Genomic DNA, 26,523 nt, shown 5'->3' with positions numbered 1-26,523 from the left:
TGCTGACCTAGAAACTGCTCATCATTTGCCATGATGGATCCACTTCCTGTTGACCCCCTTTCATTTCTTTCGCTTTGTTTAGTATGAATTTAAGACGGAAACATCCACCAAACTACAGATTTTAGTGCAGTTTGTGATTAATGGGGTCTGACTAATGCACTTTCCCTCTGCATAGACACAGCGGTGTTACACACAGATCCTTTCACCAGTAGCTTCATAAATTATTTGAGTTCTCTGAGGTGCCACCAGCTCTTAGCAGACATTTAACCTCAGTGGTCAGATTCTCACTAATTCAGAGTTTCTAGTTTCTCAGTGCTGAGTGGTCCCGCCCTCTGGATGTTTGATCGTGTTTCTTTCAAAAATAAATGACGTGTTCCTGTTTCTGAATTTAAAAAAAAAAAAAAAAAAAACTTCCTGCACTTCTTCATGTCAACTAATGACATACTTAATCTGAGTATTAGCAGGTCTATGCTGCTCTCTGCTGGACTAAGTTGAAACAACTCATCTTTGTGTCTTCACCAGTTTTCTGTTGGGATTTGACTCTAATGTGCTACAAAACCCTTCACGTCTCAAAGAACATCGATTTATTCAGTTAGAAAAGATAAAAGAAACAACTGCCATTTTAATTTGTTTCTTTCCAGTTAACACATTATAAATGTATATAAATACGCATAATTAATGGTGTTCTTTTATTTTAGCCATTTGAATCCTTAATTTACTATCCCAAAACGTGTGAAATTTGGCATGCACATCAGGACTGGCGAAAACTTTATTTTATGGGAGTTGCGCATGCGCGTGGCAAAATGGCTCTATAGCGCCACCTCCAAACTTGAAAAAGTGGTCATTAGGCTAACTGCCACAATGTTTCATTTACAACTACAATATTTGGTGGGCATATGCACCACATCAGGACACACCAAAAAGTCAATCACAGCCACGCCCTAAACCCAACAGGAAGTCGGCCATCTTGAATTTGCTGTAAATTTCTGAAAATTAATAGCTCCTAGGGGGTACGTCTGAGAGACCTGAAATTTGGCCAGTACATGCACCAGACCTTCCTGATGAAAAGTTTTCAAAATGTTGGCCAGAAGCCAAAAGGTGTGGCCATGGTGGCCCCTCAAAATATTGCTCCTTCGCCATGAAACAGGAAGTGGTGTCTAATTCTTCTCAACATGCTCCAATCTGCCTAAAACTTTACATGTATGATGACAGTCCTGTCCTGATGTTATCCCCATGGTGATATTCATTCACAGTCATAGCGTCACCTTGTGGTTTCAGGAAATAGACATCATTTACACTTTCATGCCCTATTCTTACCCAGTTGATCATTTTCACCTCAAATGTGGTGACAACAGGCTGAACACATTGATGATGCATCCCAGTGAAAATGGTGACTTGTCATCAAAGGGCGTGTCTGTGGCGGCCAAACGAATTTCGATGTTTCAGCATGAAAATGTAACGATTCATATCTCAGCTGAACAAGATCCTATCTGGCCCAAACTTCACATGATGGACACCAGATCCAGCATATGCACCACATCAGGACACACCAAAAAGTCAATTACAGCCACACCCTAAACCCAACAGGAAGTCGGCCATCTTGAATTTGCTGTAAATTTTTCAAAATTAATAGCTCCTAGGGGAACGAATTGGCTTTTTGGCGGCCTTATCACACCCCAAAACGCATGAAAGTTGGCATGCACATCAGGACTGGCGAAAACTTTGATATTTTATGGGAGTTGCACATGCGCATGGCAAAATGGCTCTATAGCGCCACCTCCAAACTTGAAAAAGTGGTCATTAGGTCAACTGCCACAATGTTTCATTTACAGCTACAATATTTGGTGGGCATATGCACCACATCAGGACACACCAAAAAGTCGATCACAGCCACGCCCTAAACCCAACAGAAAGTCGGCCATCTTGAATTTGCTGTAAATTTTTTTTAAATTAATAGCTCCTAGGGGGTACGTCTGAGAGAACTGAATTTTGGCCAGGACATGCACCAGACCTTCCTGATGAAAAGTTATCAAAAACTTGGTCAGAAGCCAAAAGGTGTGGCCATGGCAGCCCCTCAAAATACTGATCCTTTGCCATGAAACAGGAAGTGGTGTCTAATTCTTCTCAACATGCTCCAATCTGCTTGAAACTTTACATGTGTGATCATAGTCCAGGATTAAATATGTTGTTGTAGCGGAAATGTATTGATCACTGCAGTAATTATCCAATGGAAGGTTCTTACCTGTTTTCTGAGTTAAATCCAGGTGACAACTTTTTTTTGGCCAAGCAGTGTATATTCTACGCTGCAGCTGTTGCAGTTCGCTAACCGTTTTGTTTACATTTGGAACTTTGATTTGAAAATTAATTAATCATTCAACTCTAATGCAAGTGTGGATACTGGAAAAGATGTGATGAGTCCAAATTGTGTTTTCACTTGTTTCTACAGCCCAATAATGGCCAAAGCAACCAGTAATTTGTGATTTCTGTAAAAGACTTCAGCAAAACATCATGCAGCATTCAGTAATTTTAATGGATACATTTAATAAACACACAAGTCAGTGTTTTGCTCCTCATCAGGATGCACATAAGTCAAGTCCCTCTTCAGTCACTGATTAAACTCCTTCAGACTCTCCGTGTTTCAAAACTGTAAAAAAATTTTCCACAAAAATGCTGCCTTCATACTTTAAAATGTTTTTTAAAATGTCAGTTGCTTCAATTAGTTGGTGCAGCTCGAGCACACCAGCTCACCTATAATTGTGCTTAATACTGTACTTTACTAATACTGTAAAAGAAAAACTACTGTAAGCAACATGTTGGTACACTGCAGGTTGATGGTAGAAATGTTTAACTTTAGCGTTGACTGCATATTTTGCTTATGATGTGTTTCAACGTTTTAAAACCTTCATTTCTTACAGGGTTGTCTGAGGGACTTCAACAGCAGCTGACTTAATTTGGCACAGTCACATTTGGTCATGACAAACACGCTGTGCTTCTTCTTCAGCTGATTTGTTCGATCCACCGCCATCATACCGCGAGCGATGGAGCCCTGGAGCTCCACTCGGACCGGACACTCGATGCTCTCCGTCACCACGCTGCTGTCGATGCAGGCAGCCATCGCATAGGCATCATAGGAGACAAAACCAGGCCCAAAGTAAACGTCTCTCCTGGTCACCATCGCCTCCTTTGAGTAGGCCCGGCACTTAGCAGTGATCGTCTTCATGAAGCGAGCAGCTGGAGCATCCTGGTTGACCAGCTGTTCAAAGAACTCCTGCAGGAGGTAAGTCGGTGATAATCAGTTTGAAGTGTGACACTCAGCCTGCAGGGTTGTGTAGCTGTTTGCAGATCTTACCCACGGCAGTGAATTCCTGCAGGCGTATTCCCACGATGCGATGTACGTGGTGCAGAGGAACTCTTCGAGAACAATGTAGGCAGATTCTGGATCCATTGCAAAGTTAAACTCTGCACATAGTGTCAGATTCCCTTTCCCTGCAAACACAAAAAAAGTCATTGAAGCCCAAACATCTCAAATACAAACAGCTGTCGTAATGGTGGCGCTGATGAAGTGTAAACCAAGTTACAAATCAAGGCCAGAGTCTATGATTTGACCGTGTTCAGATCTTCAAAAAATCTCCGCATTCGGAGAGCAGCAGGATTTATGTGTCGACAAAAAATCCAGGAGTAATTCTTAGCAGTGATAACACCCCAAGAAGAACTAAAGAAACTGAGCTGTGCACCGTCTTTTATGCTTTGAACGTTGGTCATTTTTCCACACCTATAAGGGTATATGATAGGAGTGACAGTTTTAACAACATTATACTTTTCTCAATCTGTTGGTCAGATCATGACGTCAGGTTATCATATTTCACCCCTACATCTCACTATACAGAAGATCATTTCACTATACAGAAGATCATTAGGTCATCTTTTACAGAGAACATGCCCAGACATGTTCAGACTTTTTGCTCCACATCTTACCCTTATTATTTTATGATAGATTTCATGCATATTATTCCAATATATGTCAAAAGCTATAATACCTTAAGTTTACGCTATTATGTTTTGACTACATATGTTTTACTCCTGGTCTTCAGTCTAATAGAATTTGCCATAATTATATCATCTCTTATTTTTAGCACATCGTATCCAAAAAAATATCACACTGCAGCGTTACCTTCCATGTTTCCTCCCATTATGTACAAATCTTTGAGCTTCTGGGGAAAACCAGGATCCAGTCTGACAGCCAGGGCCAGATTAGTGAGCGGCCCGATGGCCATCAGAGACACCTGAGCAGAGGATGTTTTAGCGGTTTTTAGAAGCACAACGCCAGCTGCACATCACAGACAGACCACTGGGAGGCGTCTCACCTGGTTCTGGTTTTCAGACACCAGTCGGATCATTGCACTGACTGCATGCTCCCTCTGGATCTTCTCCTCCCACCGTGGATCTTTGTCCTTCAGAACATCCCCGAGTCCATCAGTCCCAAAGTGCTCCCTGTCTGCGTCAGCGGCTCCGACTAAAGGACCAGCAGAACCTCGAAACACCGGAATCTGCAGGAAAAAGCTCTGGTTAGGGCAGTTCTGTTGTAGAATACCAAAGCAGTAGAGTTAAATGTAAGACCTTCTGCAGTGAAATTCAGTCTTTTTTAATCTTGTTAACATCTCTGTAAAGTGTTATTTTTTATAGACTAGAAAGACTTGACAGTGAAACTTCCCACATTTTCAACATTTCTGGGGAAATCATTGAACATTTTTTTTTGGGAAAAAAAGAAATGTTAAAAAAATGTTTCTTTAAGAACATCCACATAAAAATCAACCAAAATCCAGCGAAATTTGCTGGATTTTGGTTGATTTTTATGTGGATGTTCTTAAAGAAAATGATGGAAGTTGTACTAATTTTTTAATATATATATATATATATATATATATATATATATATATATATATATATATATAATTTTTAAAAAATAAAACTTGTAAGGAATTACTGGAATTTCCTTCCGAAGGTTTCGCAAATTTTCAGAAATTTAGGGATTTATTTTTGCAGAATTTTTGGATTTTTTTCAGATAAGGAAACAGTATTTTTTGGTGCCTGTAAATGAGGACAACAGGAGGGTTAAAGATAATGCTAGGCCACTATAGCAGAAAAGGATAGTTATGTACAGCATTTATGGTTTTTGATTTTAGCGGTTTCTTTTACAGACCTTAATTTATAGAAGATTTAGCTTTCTTTTTTTTCTTTTTTTGAACTGAAGAACATGGAGGCGTTGATCACCAGAACAGATTAAAGCATAGTGCCACAGCGTTTTACTAAAGAAGAGCTAACATCATAGGACACCACTGGTGAGGGGCAGGATGGTGAATTTCCTGTTTTGCTTAACACGAAATATCTTAAATCCCAAAAGACATCCGTTTTACCAGTAACATCCATGACTTCACAATAGATGCATCCGGGGGCTGATTTTTACGTCTCATTAAACAATGCAAAGCAGAAGTAGTTTAAAGGAAAAACACAGAACACAACATCCTGCTAATTCATGTGCTTTTGTCTAATTAACACTTTGTTTAATATTAGTTTCATTGTTGTTTTTTCTTCTCTTTTCTTCTGTGTGTGCAGAAGTAAATCTTCAAAATCCCCCTTGACAATATTTTCAGGTATATAACTGCGTATCTGCTTCAGAAACTCACCCGCTGACGCTCACAGACAGAGAGAACCTTCAAAACGTTCTGGCAAACGTTCTCCACGGCTGCGTTCCCAAACACACAGGTGATGCCCAGAACCTCCACGTCGGGCGCTGCCAACGCCATCATGATGGCCTGAGCGTCATCGATGCCGCAGTCTGTGTCGATGATCAGCAGCTTCTTTGCCATTTCTTTAAAAAAAAAATCTAATTTACTATAAAGGTCAGAGTAACAGCAATCAGCAGCTTTATTTAGAATAATAAGGATGCAGTTATTTCCAGCAGGAGTCGGTTCGTTCCACCTAAAGGATTCAGTGAAGATGAACCAGCTTGCAGTATTTCTCTTGTAAGTTCAGGGTTTTCTGTCTTTTGTATTCATGTCCGCTGGCAGAACCTCCTCTAGCGCATCACTGCTCTCAGCATTTCAGTCAAAAATTAAACAGCAGTTTAACAATCGTCACTCTGACCTGTGCGGCCTGGAATGCTCTTTGACATGGGGTAAGGTTTTGTTTAGGGGGGACACATCTCAAGCTGAGCTCCTTTTGCTGCTTTTCCTTGTTTGTTAAAATGCATTCATACATGCATTACAGATGAACTTCTTCAGGTGCATTCCAGCATACAACAGAGGTGAGGAAACCCCTGGGCAATATCACCTAAATATTGTCAAATTATTTCAAAAATACATCGCCTTACAGTGATTCCACAGTTTAAAAATGGAAATACAATTTTACAATCAAACAATCAAATACTGTAGGCAGACTATATTTAAAATATGGGCTCTAAAGTAGAAAGTTAATGCAAAAAGTGAATAAACCTGTGATCACTGGCATGCACGAGAAAACTGTAAAACAAAGTAGAGAACATTGGCGATTTCCAATCAGTCTAATTGCATCAACATAATTAGAAAGCATCTTGTCAACACCAGAACTCTCTCATTTTTGGACCTATGAGTTGTGTCTGTCTGCATGTCAGCATCATGGCTCCATAATAAAAAGAATAGCCAGTAGAATTTAACAATGATGCTTTACAGTGATGGATAAAGATCTTGGTGAGCAACTAAAATCAGCTGAAGCACAGTTGCAGCAGTAATCAGGAGGTACAGACTGAGCTCTAGTATCACTGATCAGACATACATTGGCCATCTTCCTAAAATGATGCCTCTGACACAAAAACAGATGGGCAAGTGGTTCCGACTTGACACAGAGATTATCAATGGAGATCTGAGGTTTTCTGACAGTTCAGACTGTGACGGATGATGCATAACGTCTATGGACAGTTTCCAAGAAAAGCACTGTTGCTGTTAAGTACAAAACAAACAAAAACAAGATTAAACTGTGCTGAAGAACACAAAAACAATAAATGTTGGGATCCGTTGGGATTATTTCTAATGGATGCATCCATGTTATGTATGTAGTTTTTTTTTTACGTGTATTTTTTAAATATACATTTTCTACATAAACAAGGCAGGTGACAACTTTACTTTCTTAACTGTCTGTATAAAATAGCTGCTACTTAAGATTTAAAGGTGTGCAGAGTTAATTTAGGTGTTCACAATTACTTTCCAGATGTGGAAGACGGACTTCAAAAAATTTCTATATCTTGATAAGTTTGTTGTTTTTTTTTAATTCCATGACTATGTTTTTAAGTTACACATACCTTTGACTAAATATGTTGTGCCATTGTGCAATCACTGTGATCAGTTGTAATGCACAAGGCACACAAATAAATGAGTCATAGTGTTGTTGAAATTGCACTTACTTTAATCTCTGGTTGTTTCTAATATAATTTTTAAAAGGACAGTTCATTACATAATGATTTTTCTAATATACTTGTTCTCCTTTGCACTAAAACGTCGGAAAAACTTAGACTTATTGTTACTTCTCGGTAATTATGCTATAAGTTTACTGGTCCAGCCCCTTTGAGATCAAATTAGGTCGTATGGGTCCCCTGGACCAAAATGAGTTTGACACCCCTGCCTTAGGGGTACTTTAAAGAGAAATGGTAGAGCAACAAAACACCACCAGCGGGGGACAGCTGAATAAAAACAGTCTGTGAAGAATGATAGAACATCTGTGGAGAAATCTGTGCGACACTGCTGTCCTACAAGAATCAAAACTAAACGTGGACATATGAAAAATTGAAAAAATAATAATAACAAACGATTTAAGTAATACGTCCAAAGTCGGAACAATTGATATGAGCTAACAACTAACAAATTACACTTTTAGATCAAATGTGACTGGTAATAGTTTTTACTGATATTTTCTATTCATTTAAAAGTTGTTAAAAGCTGAAATGTTTAGCCTTTAAAAAGATAAACTTAAGATCACCAGTGAACAGACTCACCTTCCGTGTGTCAAGAAAACTTTAAAGAGCCTCCGCAGGCGCTGCTGTGATTGGTCTGAACTGTTGGATCGTCTCAAGGTTTACCGACATGGGTGGGAAACACGGAACAAACTATATGTAGGTGTATTGTAATTTTCACATAGTGCAATAAGATACCTATTTTTAATAAGGAAATTGACGGGTTTGTTGGATCCAGTGGTCTATTTGAGCGTTTTATGTTTTATTTTACTTTAATTACTTTTGTGTTTATGCTTAAACACCCCCTCTTTACTCAGAGTAGTACTGTCCGGCAGCGCTGCACAGGAAGAGGACGCTTCTGGATTATTAACGTTCATTTTTAATATGTCTGAAGCTGATGTGCGTTCAGTTTCAGTTATGTGCGATTAGTTGGACGTTTTACCGGTTTCCAGGCCGGTGAGTTGCTGAGACTCCGCTGAAGCTATGATGAGAAAAACAGCGGCTGGGCGTGTTTACACCTGCTAACAACACACGGCTCGGATGTAGCGGGTTCACCTCGACTGCAGCTTCTCCTCAGGTGAAATGTTCCGTTAATGTTCAATGTCCGCTCAGATAACCGCGGCCAGGCTGTTTGTGTAATAGGTGACTTATTGTGGGTTAAAGGTAATGTTGAGTTCTGCTGTTTATTGTCGCTGGAAGTTAAAACAATGACACTCAGGGTCATGGGCGTAGATGTATTTTGAATATCGGGGGGACACATTGAGCAAGTGTGGGCGTCCTACAGGATATTTTAGGGTCAGTCTCCTAATATTCTGAAATTTTCAAATTTTTGTGCACCAATTTGTTAATTTTTCTTTATCGATTTGTGGTGGGAATGTCTCTGTGTGAAGAAGGCAAAATGCGAGCATCACTGAGTAGGAATCTAATTGCAGCATGCAGGTCCTCTTAGTCTGACTTAGAATAAAAGTTAAAGATCTTATTTTTCTGACAAATCGTTGACTGCTGAGTTAATACACACCTTAGTCAGGTTTGGTTTTAAAGGACAATGATCATAACACAGACACTCCTCTAACCAGTATAAATAAAGGCTGGAGATGAATGATTTTTTGGGAAACTGTTTGTTTGATTGGGATTTTTTTGACAAATACTGCAAATTGCTTTGCGATATAATATTTTAAAGTGCAGCTTCAGTTTTAGTAGTCACTGATTAGTAGATTTGAAACATGTGATGGAGCATTACCTCATGAGATGCTATGAAAAGCATCTAACAAACATAACAGCATGAATTTGTAAAACCACTGAAACACACAGATTAAACCCGGGCCAGAGGTGCTGCAAAATGTTCCAGGAGTGGCAATTAACTAATAAGATATCAGTTAAACTACTGCAATCATGTCTAAATCTCATTGTATACATCCAATAATAAGCATTAAAAAACCCCTGAAAGTTTCAGTGACACAGAATGACGCAGAATTCTTTAACAGCCACAACTCGCATTCTCTAAAATGTAGCCTTTGAATTGCTTAAGATATACTGACGTGAAATCAATTAACTGTTCACCCCCAATTATAGATGACCGAAAAATGCAGCTTTATGACACATTTGAAGAGAGAATGATGGAAACGGTGCTGGTATGTCAACTGGAGCTGCAACCAATCACTTGAATGTCCACAGCTCCACCATTTGGCACCTAAGAAATCACACAGAAGAAGAAAGAGAGGGTTAAGCCTTGCTCAACAGTGGCCACATCAAGGTTTAAACCTGTGACCTTCAGATCAGTAGTCCAGAACTTAACCGTTGCGCCATCACTGCCCATATGACAGACAATCTGACACATGATGCTCTGGATTGTCTGACAAAGTGATCCTGTCCCCTAAAATGTCCACCACATTCATCAAGTTTAGGAAAAGTGGGACAACTTTCCACAAGAATCATCAACAGCCTCACTAATTTTGTGTCGCAATTGTGTGACTTGTTACTGACTTGTGATTTCTAGTCATTCTTAGAAAGAATGGATACAATTGAATATAGTGTTTTAGGCTGTTTTATATTCTTGTTGGATACATAATGGAGTAAAATGCAATAAAATATGACTTTTAAACATATATTCTATTGATCAGCATTTCTCACTCAGTATTATCCTTGCACATGTGTTGGCATGATTTACTCTTTAGTCCTCTTGCCTGACCTCTCTTTTTGGAATTTGTGGTGCGTTTGTGGTGCTGATTTAAAACAAATAGGTTATGCTGCATCCTGTAGAGGCAACAATTGCAAGACTGTCAACTGAGTTTTTGGTCAACATCATCCTTTCGGCAGCTGAAATATTACTGTACAACTGGTGCCTTTCCTTTTTTATTATCCCCTGCCTCCACGAAGTGGAAAAGGGGGATATAGGTTTGGCCTCCGTCTGTCCGTCCGTCCATGCTTCTGTGCGTCCGTCCGTCCGTCCGACATGAAGGGGACAGCTTTTCTCGGAAACTATTACAGCTAGGATTACGAAATTTACTGTGTAGCTTCACACCATGGACACCTTGATCAAGTTCGAAAATGAGACCTGTGCGATAATATTTAACAGAGTTATGGCCCTTGATCACTATTTTGGATGTAGACTCATAGACATCACATGTGGCGGGGGATATTGATGACCATGTCGTCTTGTTTTACAATCAAGTCTTTCTTTTTTTAAACTACAGTAAATGTCAGTAGAGTTCCCTTATAATTTAGTCATTTTGTTTTAGGTAGTTTCCCTTACTTCACATTGCACTTATTGTGATGTGATTGTTTTGCATGCACACATCACAATGTTGATGCCAAAACGATATATTCTGCAGTCCTACAGAGGTATTTCAGCCTGTTTTCAGAGTAAAAATCCTTTGCTTCTTCTGTGTGTTTATTGGAGGAGGTAAATGTTTGTATCTGCCCCCCCCCCCCCCCCCAAAAAAAAAAAAAAAAAAAAGATCTACTCCTCTGCTCAAAATTCTGACTTTGCAAACGGTCGCCTAAAGATAGTTCCAGCTGTTCCCAGTTCACAGTGTGAGGTCTGTATTACTGCACCTCCATCTTCCCTTCACATCTCTGCAGAGATTCTAAAAATGTCTGTCCTTTCATCCCCAGAAGAGACAGCCACCTCTTCATCATCACACTCGGCCTCAGCCTGTTCTGTCGTCCATCATATTAGTGGCTGCCCGATGCCGAACACATCAGAAAGTCAAGGAGCAAACCTGCCAGGGCCAGCGGAGCCGTCGGGGCTGCAGAGGGCTACAGACGGGGAGGAGGAGCACAGTCTGATCAGCTCTCTGGCCCGGGACGCCGTCAGAGTGAGACGGGCTTCGAGCGCTGAGCTGCACCTGCCGTGGACCTGCCCCGTCACTCACTCCAGAGAGAAGTTCTACACCGTCTGCTCCGATTATGCCCTCCTCAACCAGGCTGCCTCTGTGTACCATCCACCATCCAGAGACGTGGTCCAACGCAAACAGGACGACGGGCCGCCGCTGGTGAAGTCCAAACCTTCAGTGGACTTCAGCACCGGCCAGACTGGGGGAGCTCATGTGGGGTCAGACGGAGACTGCGACATGGAGGAAGTTTCTTCTGGGAACACCAAGCCTATTTTAGCCTGGGAGATCGATACAACAGACTTTAATGCCGTGTTTACCAGAAAAATAAGAACAAGTGAGAATAATATTCCTCTTGACATCCATCATAATCCTTCATACACTTGTCAGAAGTTAATTGACTGTTTGGTTGTCCGTATAATTAACTTTGATCCTGAGCAGGTTAAATCTTTAAACTGATGACGGTGTATTTCAGGCAACGGGAAGAAATGCAGCAGCAAGAAGATGAAGTCGTCAGAGAGACCCAGCAGGAATCTGCAAGACGTCCCTCCTCATGCCTCACTGGAAGAGATCAAACAGAGAAAAGTGCTGGACCTCAGAAGATGGTAAAGTTATATTTAGCACCTCAGTCATTATAAAGAGAAACACAGTGAAGTGAGCGTCACATCAAACTGTCATCAGCAGGCCTTCATCAGAGCAGAAATAGTACGAACAGATATAATAAGATGTTAAAAATCCAACTGATCGCCTCTGAAGCTGGTTTTTAGATGTTCACTCCTTCTAGTGGACGGTCAAACTCGTTCTAAGAGACCGCAAATGCACTCAAGATAAATGTGAGGTAAACATACAGATTTGAGTCTTTAAAAACATTTTCAAAGATAAATTATGTTGACATTATCTTATCATTTTCCCCATTTGTGTTGTTACTAGCTCTGTAGGTCCTGCTACCATCCTCTGGGGTCGAGATTTAGAGAAATGAGGAGTCATCCAAACATTATCTTTTGTGATAAAAAGCATGAGTTCCCTGCAGCTTTCCAAAGAAAAATATTATTGGATGAATCATCTCAAATCTTTGTTTTTAGTGTGACTAAAAGTAAACAGAAATTAGCCACATCCAGCAGCTTATTTTGACTGCAGAATACAGCGATTAGTTTTTAACCCTCGTGTTGTCCTGCAGGTCAAAAATGCCCCGTTTTAAAGTTTGAAAGTGTGGAAAAAATATATATTTCCACAGTTTATATATGTCCACAGTTTTAACATTTTTGGTAGAAAAAAGAAATGTTAAAAATGTTTAAGAACATTCACAAAAAAATCAACCAAAATCCAGCAAATTTCGCTGGATTTTGGTTGATTTTTATGTGAATGTTCTTAAAGAAAATATTAGAAGTTTTACTGATACATGGAATAACTAGATATTTTTAGGATTTTTTTGGAAGGTTTTTACTCATTTTTTGAAAATATTTACAGGAATTTTCTTGCCTAATTTAGGGGATATTTAAAAATAAAACTTTTAAGGGAAACTTATAAGGAATTATTGAAATTTTTTCCTGAAGGTTTTGCAAATTTTCAGAAATTTGGGGATTTTTTTGCTGAATTTTTGGATTTTTTTCAGACAAGGAAACAATGTTTTTTGGTGCCTGTAAATAAGGGCAACAGGAGGGTTAATTATATGTAGTAAATGAAACGACTACTTAGTGAAATCGGAGTCTTATGTTTCAAACAGAATGGGAATGTTTTTATCTTGTGACCAACAGTTTGATATGAATCTATTAAAATAAGTTTACGTAATGGCTGACTCAGAGCTGTCAATCACAGAGCTGACTTTTGTTCTTGAATAATAACAGGCAACTTCCTGTAGTCGAAATCTGTTGCCTCCATCCTCCAAGTCTCAAAATGAAGCATAATAAATCTACAAATGTAATGCATGGACTTTCAGAGAGCCAGGTGTAACACATGTAGACAAACTGTGTGCACGGAGACTATGCAGTGTGGTTAATCAAACATTAAGTATACGGATGTTGGGAGATCCCTATTGCAGTTTGCAAAATGTCTGTTCTGGTTGACAATTTCTGTTTCCCCCTTCAGTCAGACTGAAAACAAATGTTTCACTTGACTCATGTCATGCACTACTTTTGCAAAGCTGCAGTGAGCTGAATCCAGTGAAATTCGCTGGATTTTGGTTGATTTTTATGTGTATGTTCTTAAGAAACACTTAAAATGTCTTTTTTTCTGCCAAAAAATGTTTAAAAAATTCCCGAAAATGTGGACATCAGAAGTTTCACGGTGAAAATATATATATATTTTCCCCACATTTTCAAACTTTTAAACGCGTCAATTTTGACCCGCAGGACGACACGAGGGTTAAACAGTATCCCTCTCTTGTCTGATATAATAGTAATTCTGTGGATCTGTGTGCGGTCATTGTTTCCTCAGGTACTGCATCAGTCGACCGCAGTACAAGACTTCATGTGGAATCTCCTCCTTAGTGTCCTGCTGGAACTTCTTATACAGCACTCTGGGAGCAGGGAGGTGAGCAGCATGTTGTCCTCAGTCAGATTTCATGTAAAAAAAAAACTGCTCCAGGTGATCACTAAAAGTTAGTTGAGGCTAGTTTCTTACTGAGTGTTTCTGTGTATTCGCGTTGCCAGTCTTCCGCCCATCTCTCAGGAGGAGGCTCTGCACATTCTGGGGTTTCAGCCGCCTTTTGAAGAAATCAAGTTTGGTCCCTTCACAGGCAACGCTACACTGATGCGGTACACAAAATGGACTTTAGGCTCTTTAAAATATCAGAAAGGGATTTTTGCACAGCTCTGAAATGGGTGCGTTTTTCCTGCAGGTGGTTCAGACAAATCAACGACAATTTCCGAGTGCGAGGCTGCTCCTATATTCTGTACAAACCTCACGGGAAACACAAAACGGCAGGAGAGACAGGTGAGTGGCTCAGCTGTCACCATCAACCCCGTGTCTGCTCATGAGCAGACTCAGCAGAAGAAATAACCTCCTCGTTGTTCTCAGCTGAAGGAGCGCTGATGAAACTGACACAAGGGCTGAAGGATGAGACGATGGCCTACATTTATCACTGTCAGAACCACTACTTCTGCCCAGTCGGCTTCGAAGCTACGCCGCTCAAAGCAGCAAAGGCTTACAGGTAGATCACAGCAATGCAGTTAGAACTGATCGTTATATTTTCTGGATTGTCTTCTTAGAATATTGTTTAGTCAACAAAATGTCTGATACAGCCAACAAAATGTTTCCAGTTTTTACAAGATTTTGTCCATCTAACTGTAAAGAAACCAAAACCTTTCAGTTGACAATGATCTAAAACTGAGAAGAGCAAAAAACCATCTCATATGAGAAGCTGGGATGAGATATTTCTTTTAAAGGAACAGTACAGGTGAAACTGGTGAGAAGTTTAACTAGTAGATATCACCATGAAACTTACCAAGTTCATTACTTACAATCAGGCAATTATTCTTTTTTTCTTAAGTGTGCGTTTAAAAATGGAAATATTATATATCTAAGAAGGCTTAATTTCCACTTGTAGAACAGTAATTCTGAATACTTGATGAAGCAGGAAGCAAAATTCTTGTCTTGTTGGCGACATATTAGAGTCAAAGGCTTTTACAGAGGGCATTTTATCTCTTTTATCACTCCATGAATTATAAATGCCTTTGAAGATTACAAAAATAAACTTTCACCATGTTTTTAAGTCAATAAAATGATCTTTAAACCAGGCTATGAATGATGTATGAACAAAGCCTTCTGTACACTGAGAATAAAACTGGAAAGTTTGGTGCAACTGAAGTTTAGATTTAGAGTATGAGGGGGAGAAAGGAATTTTGAGGAAGAAACCTTTAAAGATGTGTATTATAATTTATATCTACAGACACGAATAGAGACATTATAGTAAAATATGCACCTAAATGTGTACTTTAAATGCTTTCTTTCCACTTCTCTGAAAGAAGATGTGTTCTGGAGGTAAAATATTTTAAAATATCAAACTACATTAAAAAGACATGTACTTGAATGTCTCTCCTGAAAAGACGATCAAATTAGTCGATTTGTCTGTTTACTGATGATTCAATCAATCGACTGCTTGTTTTTATGATGAGTATTGTTGTATTTTTGTGTGAAGAGGCCCTCTACCCACTAATGAAATGGAGTACTGGATCTTAATTGGTGAACCCAGCAGAAAACATCCGGCTATTCACTGTAAGAAGTAAGTCTGTGTCCAGGTTTTACTACATTCTTCTGTTGTTGAGCTGCTGATAGTAGCTGTCTAGTAGCACCTTTTCCTGAGTGAATGTAGACAAACCTGACATTTATCAACCCCTCAGAGGACAAATATGAACTAAGTGAGACTACCGCTGGCCTCCTGAATCTCATTATTGGACTAATTTCAACAAAACTTCAACAATGAAAATCCGATATTACACACGATTTGGAGGATTTTTTTTCAGTGCTGCAAAAACGCAGCAGTGGGCTTCAGTAAGTGTCACTTTTTCCCACACAAAATGCTGCATCATAAGTAACTTAATCAGTTGTGCCACCTATGTTACCTTGCATTCATGCAGTTAAGGTTAAAGATTAACCCAGTTTAAAATGAACACCTGCAAAATCTAATGCAAACCAATACAGCAACTCTGCAATAAGCTGTAGTTTTACGAATCTTCTACGTTTTCGTTTTTTGTTTATGTTGCTAAAAAGGTGATAGTTCTCCTTTATGTTCATTCTTGAGGTCATAGTAGTGAAACTCAATTGCTTCTTGTTGTGATTTACCTGTTCATGTCAATCAAATTCATGTTTGTTGAAGAATGCCTAATTTAGTAACGTTCTTAAAATACAGTGGTGATGTTTGTAAGTGCTTGGAGAAGTAATGAAAACCCTTATTCGTTTTTTGATCATCTGACAGTTGCTATAAATAGTTTAAAAAGAAGAATGAAAAACTCTGCCTCAATTCACTCCATGTTTGGGTATCAGAGGATTAACAGGAGCTTCCTTCTGCAGATGGCTGGACATAGTGACCGACCTCAACACACAGAATCCAGAGTATCTGGACATTCGCCACACAGAGAGGGGCATCCAGCGCCGCAAAACCAAAAAGGTTCCCATTCTCATTCCTGTTTATTTGAATTAGTTTTGTCCATGTAAATATATCTGGGACTGTGCATTGCTAAAAGTCTCTCTCTGGCTCCCAGGTGGGCGGTAACCTCCACTGCATCATGGCCTTCCAGAGGGTGAACTGGCAGAAACTCGGGCCCTGGGCGTTAAATCTGGAGAACCTGCGGCACGACTTCCACCACTCCAGCGCCGAGCGAGCTCACGGCAGCGTCGCCGAGGACTCCGAGGAGAGAACGTCGTCCAAGCGGCTGGCCCACCTGGGACGATCGCACAGTATGGGGAGTCAGAAAGACAGCAGCTGGAAACGCACGTCCAACACTACAGAGTACAGACAGAGGAGCTCACCTGACAGCGACCTGGAAGAAGACAACACAGACTGAAAGGTTCACGGGACACAAAGGGGAGGAGGAACAGAAACGTTTTAGAGGATAAGTCTGGTGTTCTTCTGTCACCATAAACAACAGTCTGTTAGAGAAGAGGTTATTTAACTGATTTCATTTGGTAAAAGGCTAAATCGATTCCTAAATCAGTTGGACTCTGTAGTGTTTAGCAAAGGTTATTCTGACAGGAGCATTTGTTTGGACTGTTTTCAGCTGCAGATTTAACAGCAGTGCTTTTGTTCATTCTAATGAATGAACTGCCAGTGTGGTTCACTGATGTGTTGCAGTTTTTGGGTGACAGTGCAGCCCTGTGGCACACGGGGATTAAAAATATCAAGCTTTGGATTATCGTATTCAACTTGTTATTCTGACTAGTTCATTGTTGTTTTGGTTGTTTCATAAATTTGTTGAGAGTGTAAAAATGATAGAACATCACCAGACTTCTCCTTGAATTTTTTTAGGACTGTCACAGGTTGATTTAAATCATGTTTGAGGTCATTTTAGTTTTGCTGCTATAAAGAAAATATTATATTAAGTGTTTGTCAGTCAGTGTTGCTGAGCGTCTGTCTGAAGCGATTTCTTTTACCACTTTCCTGCCTTGTAGCAGCAAACGATGCACCAAAAACTGCTTTAAATCATCACCAAGGCAGCTACACCAGTGAGCCACATTCAGTTACTAAACCATGCAGCGGTGTGTGCAGCTTTAAAGCAGATTTTCACCGTTTTCCAAGTCAACATAGTAACAGGTTTAGCAACGTTCCGCCAGAAGTCGTCCAAATAGTTTGGAGGAGCTAAACGGTTTATTCAGCCCTTTGCTGTCTGTGTTTCCACCACAGTCTGAAGTGCTGAATCAGGCACTTGACATGACAATAGAAAATTGTGACAGCCATAACTAAACTTTAAGGTAGACCTTCTCATTGCAGCTCAAAAATTCAGATTCCTTCTTCTGCAGCTCTGTTGTGTCAGTAGACACACACACACACACACACACACACACACACACACACACACACACACACACACACACACACACACACACACACACACACACACACGAAACCTCATTTGAAGCTGCAGGTTTTTACAGAAAATGCTGTTTGTATTTGACCAATCAAAAACATTTGAGCTCACAAGTCCTAGAAGGAAGTGAAAGTTGCTGCATATTTGGAAAATGCCACTACATATGACCAGAGAACAATCTCTCTATAACATTTAGACTCGGGCTGATCAAAATGCATTTTGAAATGATGCAACAGGGAAATCACAAAGACTGCAGTGTTCTGTAGTGAGTCTCACCCTCAGTTTAAACTGTCATTTTAATGATTAGTGCTGTACTTTTGTGCGAGTCACACTTTTAATGATGTCTTAAGTAATAATGCTCTGTCACGTTTTAATTCTATTACAGAGTGAATATTGAACTGAAATGTGACTTGAAAAAAATTATATTTCAGATCAGATCACAGTATTTGTCAGGAAAATTGCAAATACATGTTTTTCAAGTCGTTCAGCCCTGGTCCTTCTGGTGGAAACACTAGTAGAGAAGCTGAGTTCCCCTTTAGGTTCGTTTGTTTGCTGTAATCGTTCCTTCCAGCAGAGAGACCTGTTCAAAAATCTGTTTCAGTGTAAACGATTGGAGACAGAATCCACAGATCTGATAGTGTGGGGGAAAATATACAAAGTTTATCTGAAGAAAATGTGAAGTTTGAGCAGCAGACTCGGTTAAATCAAAAGAATATCTCCCAAAGTTAAACCTTTTTTTAGGGATGCAATAAAAAAATATTTCAGTGTTAACTGAATACTTGTTTGGTCTATAAAATGTCAGAAAATGGTAAAAAAAAAAATGTAGATCAGTGTTCCCCAAAGCCAAAGATGATGTCCTGAAATGTCCCCAAAGATATTTAATTTACCATCGTAGAGGAAAGACAAAAGAAAAAATTCTCACTGAACAAGCTGGAATTACAGCATTTTGACTTTATTTCTATTAATAAAATTTCCAAACTGATATTTCAAAAATAGTTGGTAGTTCATTTAATAGTTGACTTTTTTTTTTTAGCACAAAACTACTTATTTTTGTTCATATCTCCACTTAGTAAGGACAGACTGTCAGTGGATCACACCAGCAGATAATCCTTCTAAAACCACTGCAGTCTCCTGTTAGCTTTAGTTAAATGGTGGGATGTATCTTTGCATGGGAGGACTGTTGGCTTGGTTCCACATCACTTACACTTGACGTGCATTTAAGACCTGTTAATGGCCGATATGAACAAGAGAAATGATTTGTTGTGAGCCTTTCTCTTAAATGGAGGTCTTTAGTCGGCTAATGGATCAGTTGCAGTAAATAATGGTATGTGGCTTGGAAAAAAAAATCTCCTGATAACATGTAGCAAGCACAAGAATTCAGACAAAGCTGCTATTTTATAGGGCATTTTGTTAACAGGGCATCAAACTGTGGCCTCAAACACTGAGTTGGATCAGCGCTGTTACAGTTTTAAAGAATGAAGTAAAGCATTTCTATTATTTTGTCCACCCCGTATGTGAACCTAAAGAGGGAGATTAGATGTTCGTACATTTTCATTCCCTTCCACCACTGATCACACACCTCTGACTTTTGTTACGGTTCTGTCACATCATCCTACAGTCCCTGCAGAGATTCTGTAGAGTCCCATAATATTCAGGTAGAGCTGCGTAGAAAACACACAACACACACTGTAAATTCAGTTCAGACACACACGCTTCATTGTACAGGTACAGTCGGTGGGCGTACTGTGGTTAGTTCAGTGGAAATGCCGTCCAGTCAAAGTGTCGTGAAAGCAGCTGATGTTTTGTTGTGCTTTGTGAAACCTCCAGTAGGACAGTAGATGATCCTGTTTTTAAGAAAGATGAGAGCTGTACAGAAGTTGAAATAATCCAAAATGTGAACCACAGAAAGTGAAGACTGCATGGTTTATTTTCATGTTTATGTATAGACATACGTTGTTCTTTTGTTCGCCCCTTTGTGGTGCCATTTGTCTTTGACCAGCGCAGACGTGGTTGTGTACTCAAGTGGGTTTGATGTAGTGGTTTATTTATTTATTCCTTTTACAATAAAATACAATTTTTATAAACTTATGGAACATATATATTTATTTATAACAATCATTCTTGGGTCATTAAACTTCAGATCGTCAGAGGCCTTCTGGTAGACCATCTCTAATTTGCTTTTTCATCATAAACTATAGATATTTCAAATGGAATCTGTGAAATTTCAGCCTAATACATCAAATACTTTCCGAGATTTTTTTTTTTTTTTAGTTTTTTACAAATTGCCTGTCGACCTTCATTCAGCGTGTTTTTTTTGCACATTGGAATTTGAGCTTATGATTAAAGATAAAAGCTTAAGGTTTTTACTGTTATTTCTTCATATGTCATTAGTCCAGAATCTGCAATATTGTAGATAGTGTAGAAACAAGTACATCCAATGGTATCTAATTCTGAGTGAGTGTTTCACATTTATGACCAAATATGTGGAAAAAAAGAAAAAAAACTGAGGCCATCTTGAAAAGTTCAATCTTTGAGCTCATATTAATAAAATAGTTAATAATGCAGAAGTAAATCTGAATTTTCTGCAGTCTGTAGGTGCATGACACAATAATACAAAATAAACCTAGAAAATACCTAAAACTATGAATACTTGGTCACAAAAATGGGGGGAAATAAACAGTTTTGTTAAACTTGTATATATTTTTCATTTTCTAACCCCATTTTGACATGTACTTTTTTCCCATATTTTAACTCACCCACAGACAGACCATTAGATCTATTTGTCCAGTGTTGCAGATTCTGGAGATCAATGGCATAATGAGAAATACGATCAGTTTCAGGCATTTATCTTAAGTAATTCCTAAAATAGTGGTTGTTCAAACACAACATTCAAATTTCAGTGTGCGAAATAATGTCCTGAAAGTGTATCGACTGGCAATTCCTGATTAACTTTTTAATCTTATAAAGAATCTGATGTATTAACTAAATTTCAGATGCAAATTTAAATATCTGTAGTTTGATTTTAAATAAAGTTTCAAGCAAAATGCAAATGGTCAAGCAGAAGGCCCCTGGTGATTGTAGATGGAATACCCTTGTTATTATTTATAATTAATAAAAAATAAATAGGTTTGGTTTAGTCGCAAAAATAATGTGCAGTAAGAAAGCTGATTTATTTGATCTCCTGCCATCTTCATTGATTCACCTTATAGCACTTCTTCATACACTGTGAAAAACTAAATCACTAACAAACAAAGCATCCATCCATCTTATGATATTTGTTTGCAGCACTGAAATTTAAAGTCAGCAGTAAGTGGTCATCTTCATCCTGGCCTTATAGAAAACTGAGCCAAAGATTTCTGACTGGTGGAGGTTGGTTGCTGGAGCTGCTCAGCTTCCTTTTAACTCACGCCTCAGCTCTGCTGTTTGAGCAGGACCAATACGGCAGCATCCTCCTAGCGGACAAAGAAACACTCATCAGAGAAAATACTGTACAACAGGAGAGAAATGCCTGGGAGAAAAATCAGCTGAACTCACCAATCAGAGCAGCTCCCTGCTTCACCCAGGTGTGACTGAGGTCAGGTGTCCACGCTGATTTTGCTACTGATGTCAGCCACCTTAGTAGGAAAAAGAAAACAGTTAGCTGTAGCAACACAGCACTGTAAAAACGCTCTACTCAAAGGAAAGTACAAAAGAATCTACTAGCAAAATACACTTACAGGCGTTTTAAAGCACTATTAGGGTGTTATATTGTTGTATATGTTGTACTGTTGTGTCATAATTACTGCTGAATGAACTTTTGCAGCTGTTAAATGTTATTCGGCACAGTAACTTGTAACTTATGTATGTCAAAGAACTGTTGCGAGAAAAAGTAGAGGTCAAAGGATATGGTTTATTCATACATTGATATTTGATTTAGGCACAGAACCACACCAAGTCTCAGAAAGTTCACTCAGAATGGCAGTTATTGTTACACTGCTAAGCTAGCTAGCATTAGCAGGGTTTTAGCTAGTTTTTTTTCTCCGTCATAATTAAATTTCCCTTCTTCCTCAAATATTTATTTTTTGGATAATAATTTACTATTTTTACAAGATGTTGATGTCTGAAAACAGAAACACCTCAGGTAACATCAGTATGCAAACGTAGCTTTGGCTATTGCTAGCTGTGGCTACATCCGGTGGGATTAGATATTTAGCCTTCAAGTTTATTTTGTATTTACTTTCTGTAGCCCCTTAACAGCTTCGTTCTGTATAGTCATCTGTCCAAAGAAAAGCTGACATTCTGTTGTCTAAATTTGTGTTATATAATACTGTACGGTCATAACCCTAACTAAATTAGTCAGGGGAATTTGTGTAGTACATAATACTGTGTTGTTGAGACCCTAAAATTTAAAATTGTTAGGTACATTTGTAGCATCTTTCTCTTTTGGAAAGCACTTTGGCTCAGTGTCTGTTGTCTTTAATGTGCTGTATAAATAATGATGTCTGGACTTTACAGTGTCTCCTGATACAACCACAGATTGTTGCCGTGACTACAGACTCACCCCCGCTTAGTGTCCCACTCCTCTCCACTGTTGGGATAAACCACCCAGCTCATGTTGGCCTCAGCAGCGTCCTGGCAGAGTCCAGCAGCGGCTCCACCACAGCTGGATTACAGCAGTTCACTCCCACAGCCAGCAGCTGTGTGGATCTGCTGCTGACCTGCACAGCGTCGGTGAACAGGCTGCCGTCTGATATACACTTCCCATCCCTGAAGTGAAGGGAGACATTAAGTGACTGCAGAATAATTAACAACACACTGACTCTGGTTCTACTGTTTATCAGCAGTGGTTACCTTACAGGAGAAGGACAGCCAGGCTTTGCAGTCTGGGAACTCTCTCAGCAGCTCCACCAACGCCTCTGCCTCTTTGATGCTTGGGATTGTCTCAAAAGCTATGACATCAGCTCCTGCTGCTGCTAAGCAATCGACCTGCGGTTGGTGCCAAAGTTTCAGCTCCTTGGAACAATATAACACACCAGAGACCGCTTGTTATCGCTGAGATCTACAGTGAATTAATTCTCTGCAGACACCACAACCGTCATTAGAAGCATTAAGTCAAAACAAAAGTCAGCAGCCACAATTTCATTCTGTGTAACCTTCTCATTGGGTTGGGAGACAATGGCTAAAGATGGATGCAAAATGGTTATAAAGAGACAGTATGGGACACAAAATGACTACACAGAAACCACAAAGCAAAACCAAGAGATAAAGGTGAAAGAGAGAGACATAGCGTGCCTACAAAGACACCCAAATGGCCAAAAGTGACACAAATGGCTACACAGAGATAAAGAGTAGCCACAAAGAGACGAAGAAGAACCACAGAGGGAACAAAATTGCCACAAATAGACCCAAATGGCTACAAAGGGCAAAGAAGACTACAGAGGGAAACAAAATTACCACCGTCATGTACCCATATGGCACAAAATAGCTTCAAAGGAATACAAAGGAGTACAGACACAAAATAGCTACAAGAGGAAACAAGATGTCTACCCAGAACACAAAGCAGCTAAAAAGAGGACACAAAATGGTCACCAGGTTGATGCAAAATACTACAATAGAAACAAAGAAGACTACAAATAGTAGCCAAATGGCTACAAAGGGACACAAAATGGTCAGAATGTGTACACAACGTAACTATTAAGACATAAAGAATGACCACAAAAAGACAGAAACGACAACATCGGGCAACAACATAGCCACACATGGACACAAAATGACTACAAAGTGACACAAAGACTCTATAGCATTAATACTGTTTAACCACAATGCAGCTGAGAGTCACTCACTTCAACACTCATCTCCTCAGCATAAGCGCCAGTGTACTCTGAGCCGTCGTGCAGAAAGCTCCGTATGGTCCAAACAGAACCAGCCACCAAGAGACGTCTCTGCCTTGAGAGGAAAATAAACGCAAGCACAGTGACATCAGAGTTCACAGTGACACGTGTCGCCTGAGTGTGTAGTGCCATACCAGAGTCAAATCTGTTCACTGTCTCTTTGGCCAGATGAACTCCAGACATCATCAGCTCTCGGGCGTCTTCAGAGCTGACGTCCAAATACTTGATGAATCCAGAGATACTCGCCTGGTATGTAGCCGTTGTTTGATGACATCAGCACCGCTGAGGGAGGAATCTGTTGATATACAGTCACAGTGAGGTGTGATCACACTAATGCTGTCAATCAGCTATTAATTAATCTAATTTTCATATTCCAGAGCACAAGGTGACACTATTAATGTCTTGTTTTTTCTGGCCAACAGTCCAAAGCCCCAAATAGTCACTTTAGTGTAATGTAAGATCATTTTGGAACCAGAAATTGCTTGGAAAAAAAAATCAACAAATGTACTGAATTTATCACCTGCTGCCTTTTTGGCTCAATAATATTTGCACGTGTGACATTTGCATGGACCTACCTGTTGTGAGCATCTTTAATGGCCTGAGGATCAGTCTGCAACAGCCTGGCACTTCCACAGAGGATCTCCCTGTGACACACATGCTGACATTTAAGTCTGACTTTTAAAACTACATGCATTTGACTGACAGAGCAACACTGACTTCAAGTTTTCAGCTGATACTTGTCATCATATAGTGTTGCATACATCATGTATAGTTAAATTTTTAGACCAAATATATTTGAGAAATGCAACAATCACAGGATCTTTATTATATGCAAACACCTCTGACTTTAGTAAAAAACCTACAGGTTTATACTAGTGGTGGTCAGAGTCACGATGAGGCTGAATCTTAACCCTAGATGGAGGAAAAGACGCGTACACAGTCTGCAGACAGAATAGTGTCCTCCCATCTAGTGGATTATTAAAGTATTCAACTACTTTCCCTCAATCATACGCAACATCATCAGCTGCAAAACAAGCGCTTGAACCAGAGTCCTGTTCAAATAACTGTTAAAAATCAATTGTCTATCTACAAAATGACACAAAACACCTACAAAAGACATAGTGCAACCACAGAGGCCTAAATATAAGTGCAAAGAGACACAGAATTACTACACAAAGCAACCAAGTGACCACAAACTGACACCTTTGCACTTGACAGACTGCAAAAGCAAAATAAAAATAAGAATTCCTGTCACTATCCCACACATACCTGTAGGCACCAAAGTCTTATCACACCTGAGCTTGTTTTGCCGGCATTTATCCAGGTTGTTTTCTCCTTCCTTGTGTTGTAAACTGCTCTCATATGTACATCGCTTTCGATAAAAGCATTTGCTAAATTAAACTGTAGAACTGTAATTGTACAAAAAGAAGTCACCCAAAAGCTCCCAAAAAGACACACAATGGTATGTAAAATTGCTATAGAGACATAAATTGACCACACAAAGCACAAAACGAGTACAAAGAGACTCAGATAGCCAAAAGGATGCTAAATTACACAAAATGAGTACACATCAGCCCTAAGTGACTACAAACAAACACAAACTGGCCCCAAAAACAGTATTAATAAACATAAATTGGACACAGAGTTAACACAAACCGACAAAATAGCCACAAGGGGATACAAAATGCCTGCAAAGAACAAAATAAGCAAAGATATGCTAAACACAAAAGCGCTACAGAGGGATGCAAGTTACCCTGAGACACACAAGTCAAATATCATTAGTCTCTTATAATGTGGGAATCAGGGAAGTACATTCTTTAAAGTGCTGCACGTAATTACAGTTCTGAGCTGGTTGTACCTGACTTAATTAGCTCACTTCATGGAATTTAATACTTTCATTCCACTACACATATTTGGCAGCCGTTGCTATTTTCTACATGAAGATTAAAATAATTCTGAAAAATAAAAAATAAATAAATACTAGTAGTAAACACGTAGCTCTGCAGTGCAGCCTCGGAACTATAAAATTTGAATTCAAACTGTGAAACCAGTGCTGACTAGTAGAAAAAAGACCCAAGATGAAGTATGCGGTTATATTTTTGATATTTTTTCACCTGCAGTTTGGCTCCGTGTGCTTCCAGTTCAGTTGCTAGTCCACCCATCCAAGATCAGAGGTCCATTATCATTTATGAAGTGTGTTAGAGAAGCAGTGGAACTCATGAAGAATCCGTTTATTTAAGAAGCACCGAGGTTATATTTGAAACGGTAGTTCAGACTAACACATGCGGTCGAGCAGATAATGCTAAAACAAAACTAACAGTAATGATCCTGAAATACTTCTGTTCGTTGTTGTTGTTCCGGGTAACAAAAGAGGTCGAAGGTTGCGTTTAGAGCTACTCAGAATTTTAATCATTCGGCTGATTCCGACCTTCACTGCACCGCCACTAGATGACGTTTTACGTTTCTAGACGACCGTCTGAGCCTGGTGTCTACAATTGGACCGCAGCATAACTTACTTAACGTACACAACTCCCGAATGAGACTTATATAGTGATTTATCTAGTTTATGCATATAAACACCACTTGAAAAATGCAACAGCGTAACCACGTTAAGGGCTCTTCGGAATATATAACTATTTCTGTGCCCGTTTTCTAGTATTCATACATATAATTTAACTAACGTGGTGCAGCTATCCTGTATTATTTGAATATTTTGTGTTAAGTTTAGGCTTCTTATAGCAACAACAAACTTTAGTTAACAACTGGCGCATAGTATTGGTTGAGCACCACATACTATATTGTTGAAATAATTACAAACT

General features: G+C 39.3%; 3 protein-coding genes across 3 annotated transcripts; 1 reads left to right on the top strand and 2 right to left on the bottom strand.

The window, feature by feature from the left end:
* Window positions 1-2,511: 2,511 nt before the first annotated feature.
* si:ch211-201h21.5 (uncharacterized protein LOC555526 homolog) lies at window positions 2,512-8,106 on the bottom strand. The gene is made up of 6 exons (XM_022213556.2): window positions 8,024-8,106; window positions 5,685-5,869; window positions 4,365-4,547; window positions 4,172-4,283; window positions 3,350-3,486; window positions 2,512-3,268 (listed from the first exon to the last, which is right to left on the bottom strand). The coding sequence occupies exons 2-6, from the start codon at window positions 5,865-5,867 to the stop codon at window positions 2,903-2,905; spliced, it is 981 nt and encodes a 326-aa protein (XP_022069248.2). The 5' UTR covers window positions 5,868-5,869; window positions 8,024-8,106; the 3' UTR covers window positions 2,512-2,902.
* A 202-nt stretch (window positions 8,107-8,308) lies between these two features.
* LOC110964748 (basic immunoglobulin-like variable motif-containing protein) lies at window positions 8,309-19,922 on the top strand. Its single transcript, XM_022213554.2, has 10 exons — window positions 8,309-8,558; window positions 11,096-11,650; window positions 11,789-11,918; window positions 13,747-13,842; window positions 13,962-14,066; window positions 14,150-14,244; window positions 14,329-14,461; window positions 15,449-15,532; window positions 16,321-16,417; window positions 16,512-19,922. The coding sequence occupies exons 2-10, from the start codon at window positions 11,170-11,172 to the stop codon at window positions 16,812-16,814; spliced, it is 1,524 nt and encodes a 507-aa protein (XP_022069246.1). The 5' UTR covers window positions 8,309-8,558; window positions 11,096-11,169; the 3' UTR covers window positions 16,815-19,922.
* Window positions 19,739-26,067, bottom strand: zgc:172121 (uncharacterized protein LOC337599 homolog). Its single transcript, XM_051947169.1, is given in 13 exon segments — window positions 19,739-21,286; window positions 21,369-21,448; window positions 22,375-22,429; window positions 22,432-22,580; window positions 22,666-22,826; window positions 23,657-23,715; window positions 23,718-23,753; window positions 23,812-23,968; window positions 23,971-23,995; window positions 24,277-24,332; window positions 24,334-24,348; window positions 25,819-25,863; window positions 25,865-26,067. Coding segments are annotated over 13 exon segments (963 nt in total). The 5' UTR covers window positions 25,925-26,067; the 3' UTR covers window positions 19,739-21,221.
* Window positions 26,068-26,523: the final 456 nt, after the last annotated feature.

Source organism: Acanthochromis polyacanthus, chromosome 4, assembly GCF_021347895.1.
Source record: "Acanthochromis polyacanthus isolate Apoly-LR-REF ecotype Palm Island chromosome 4, KAUST_Apoly_ChrSc, whole genome shotgun sequence".
NCBI classification, from domain to species: Eukaryota; Metazoa; Chordata; class Actinopteri; family Pomacentridae; genus Acanthochromis; species Acanthochromis polyacanthus.
This window is presented reverse-complemented; position numbering and strand designations above follow the sequence as displayed.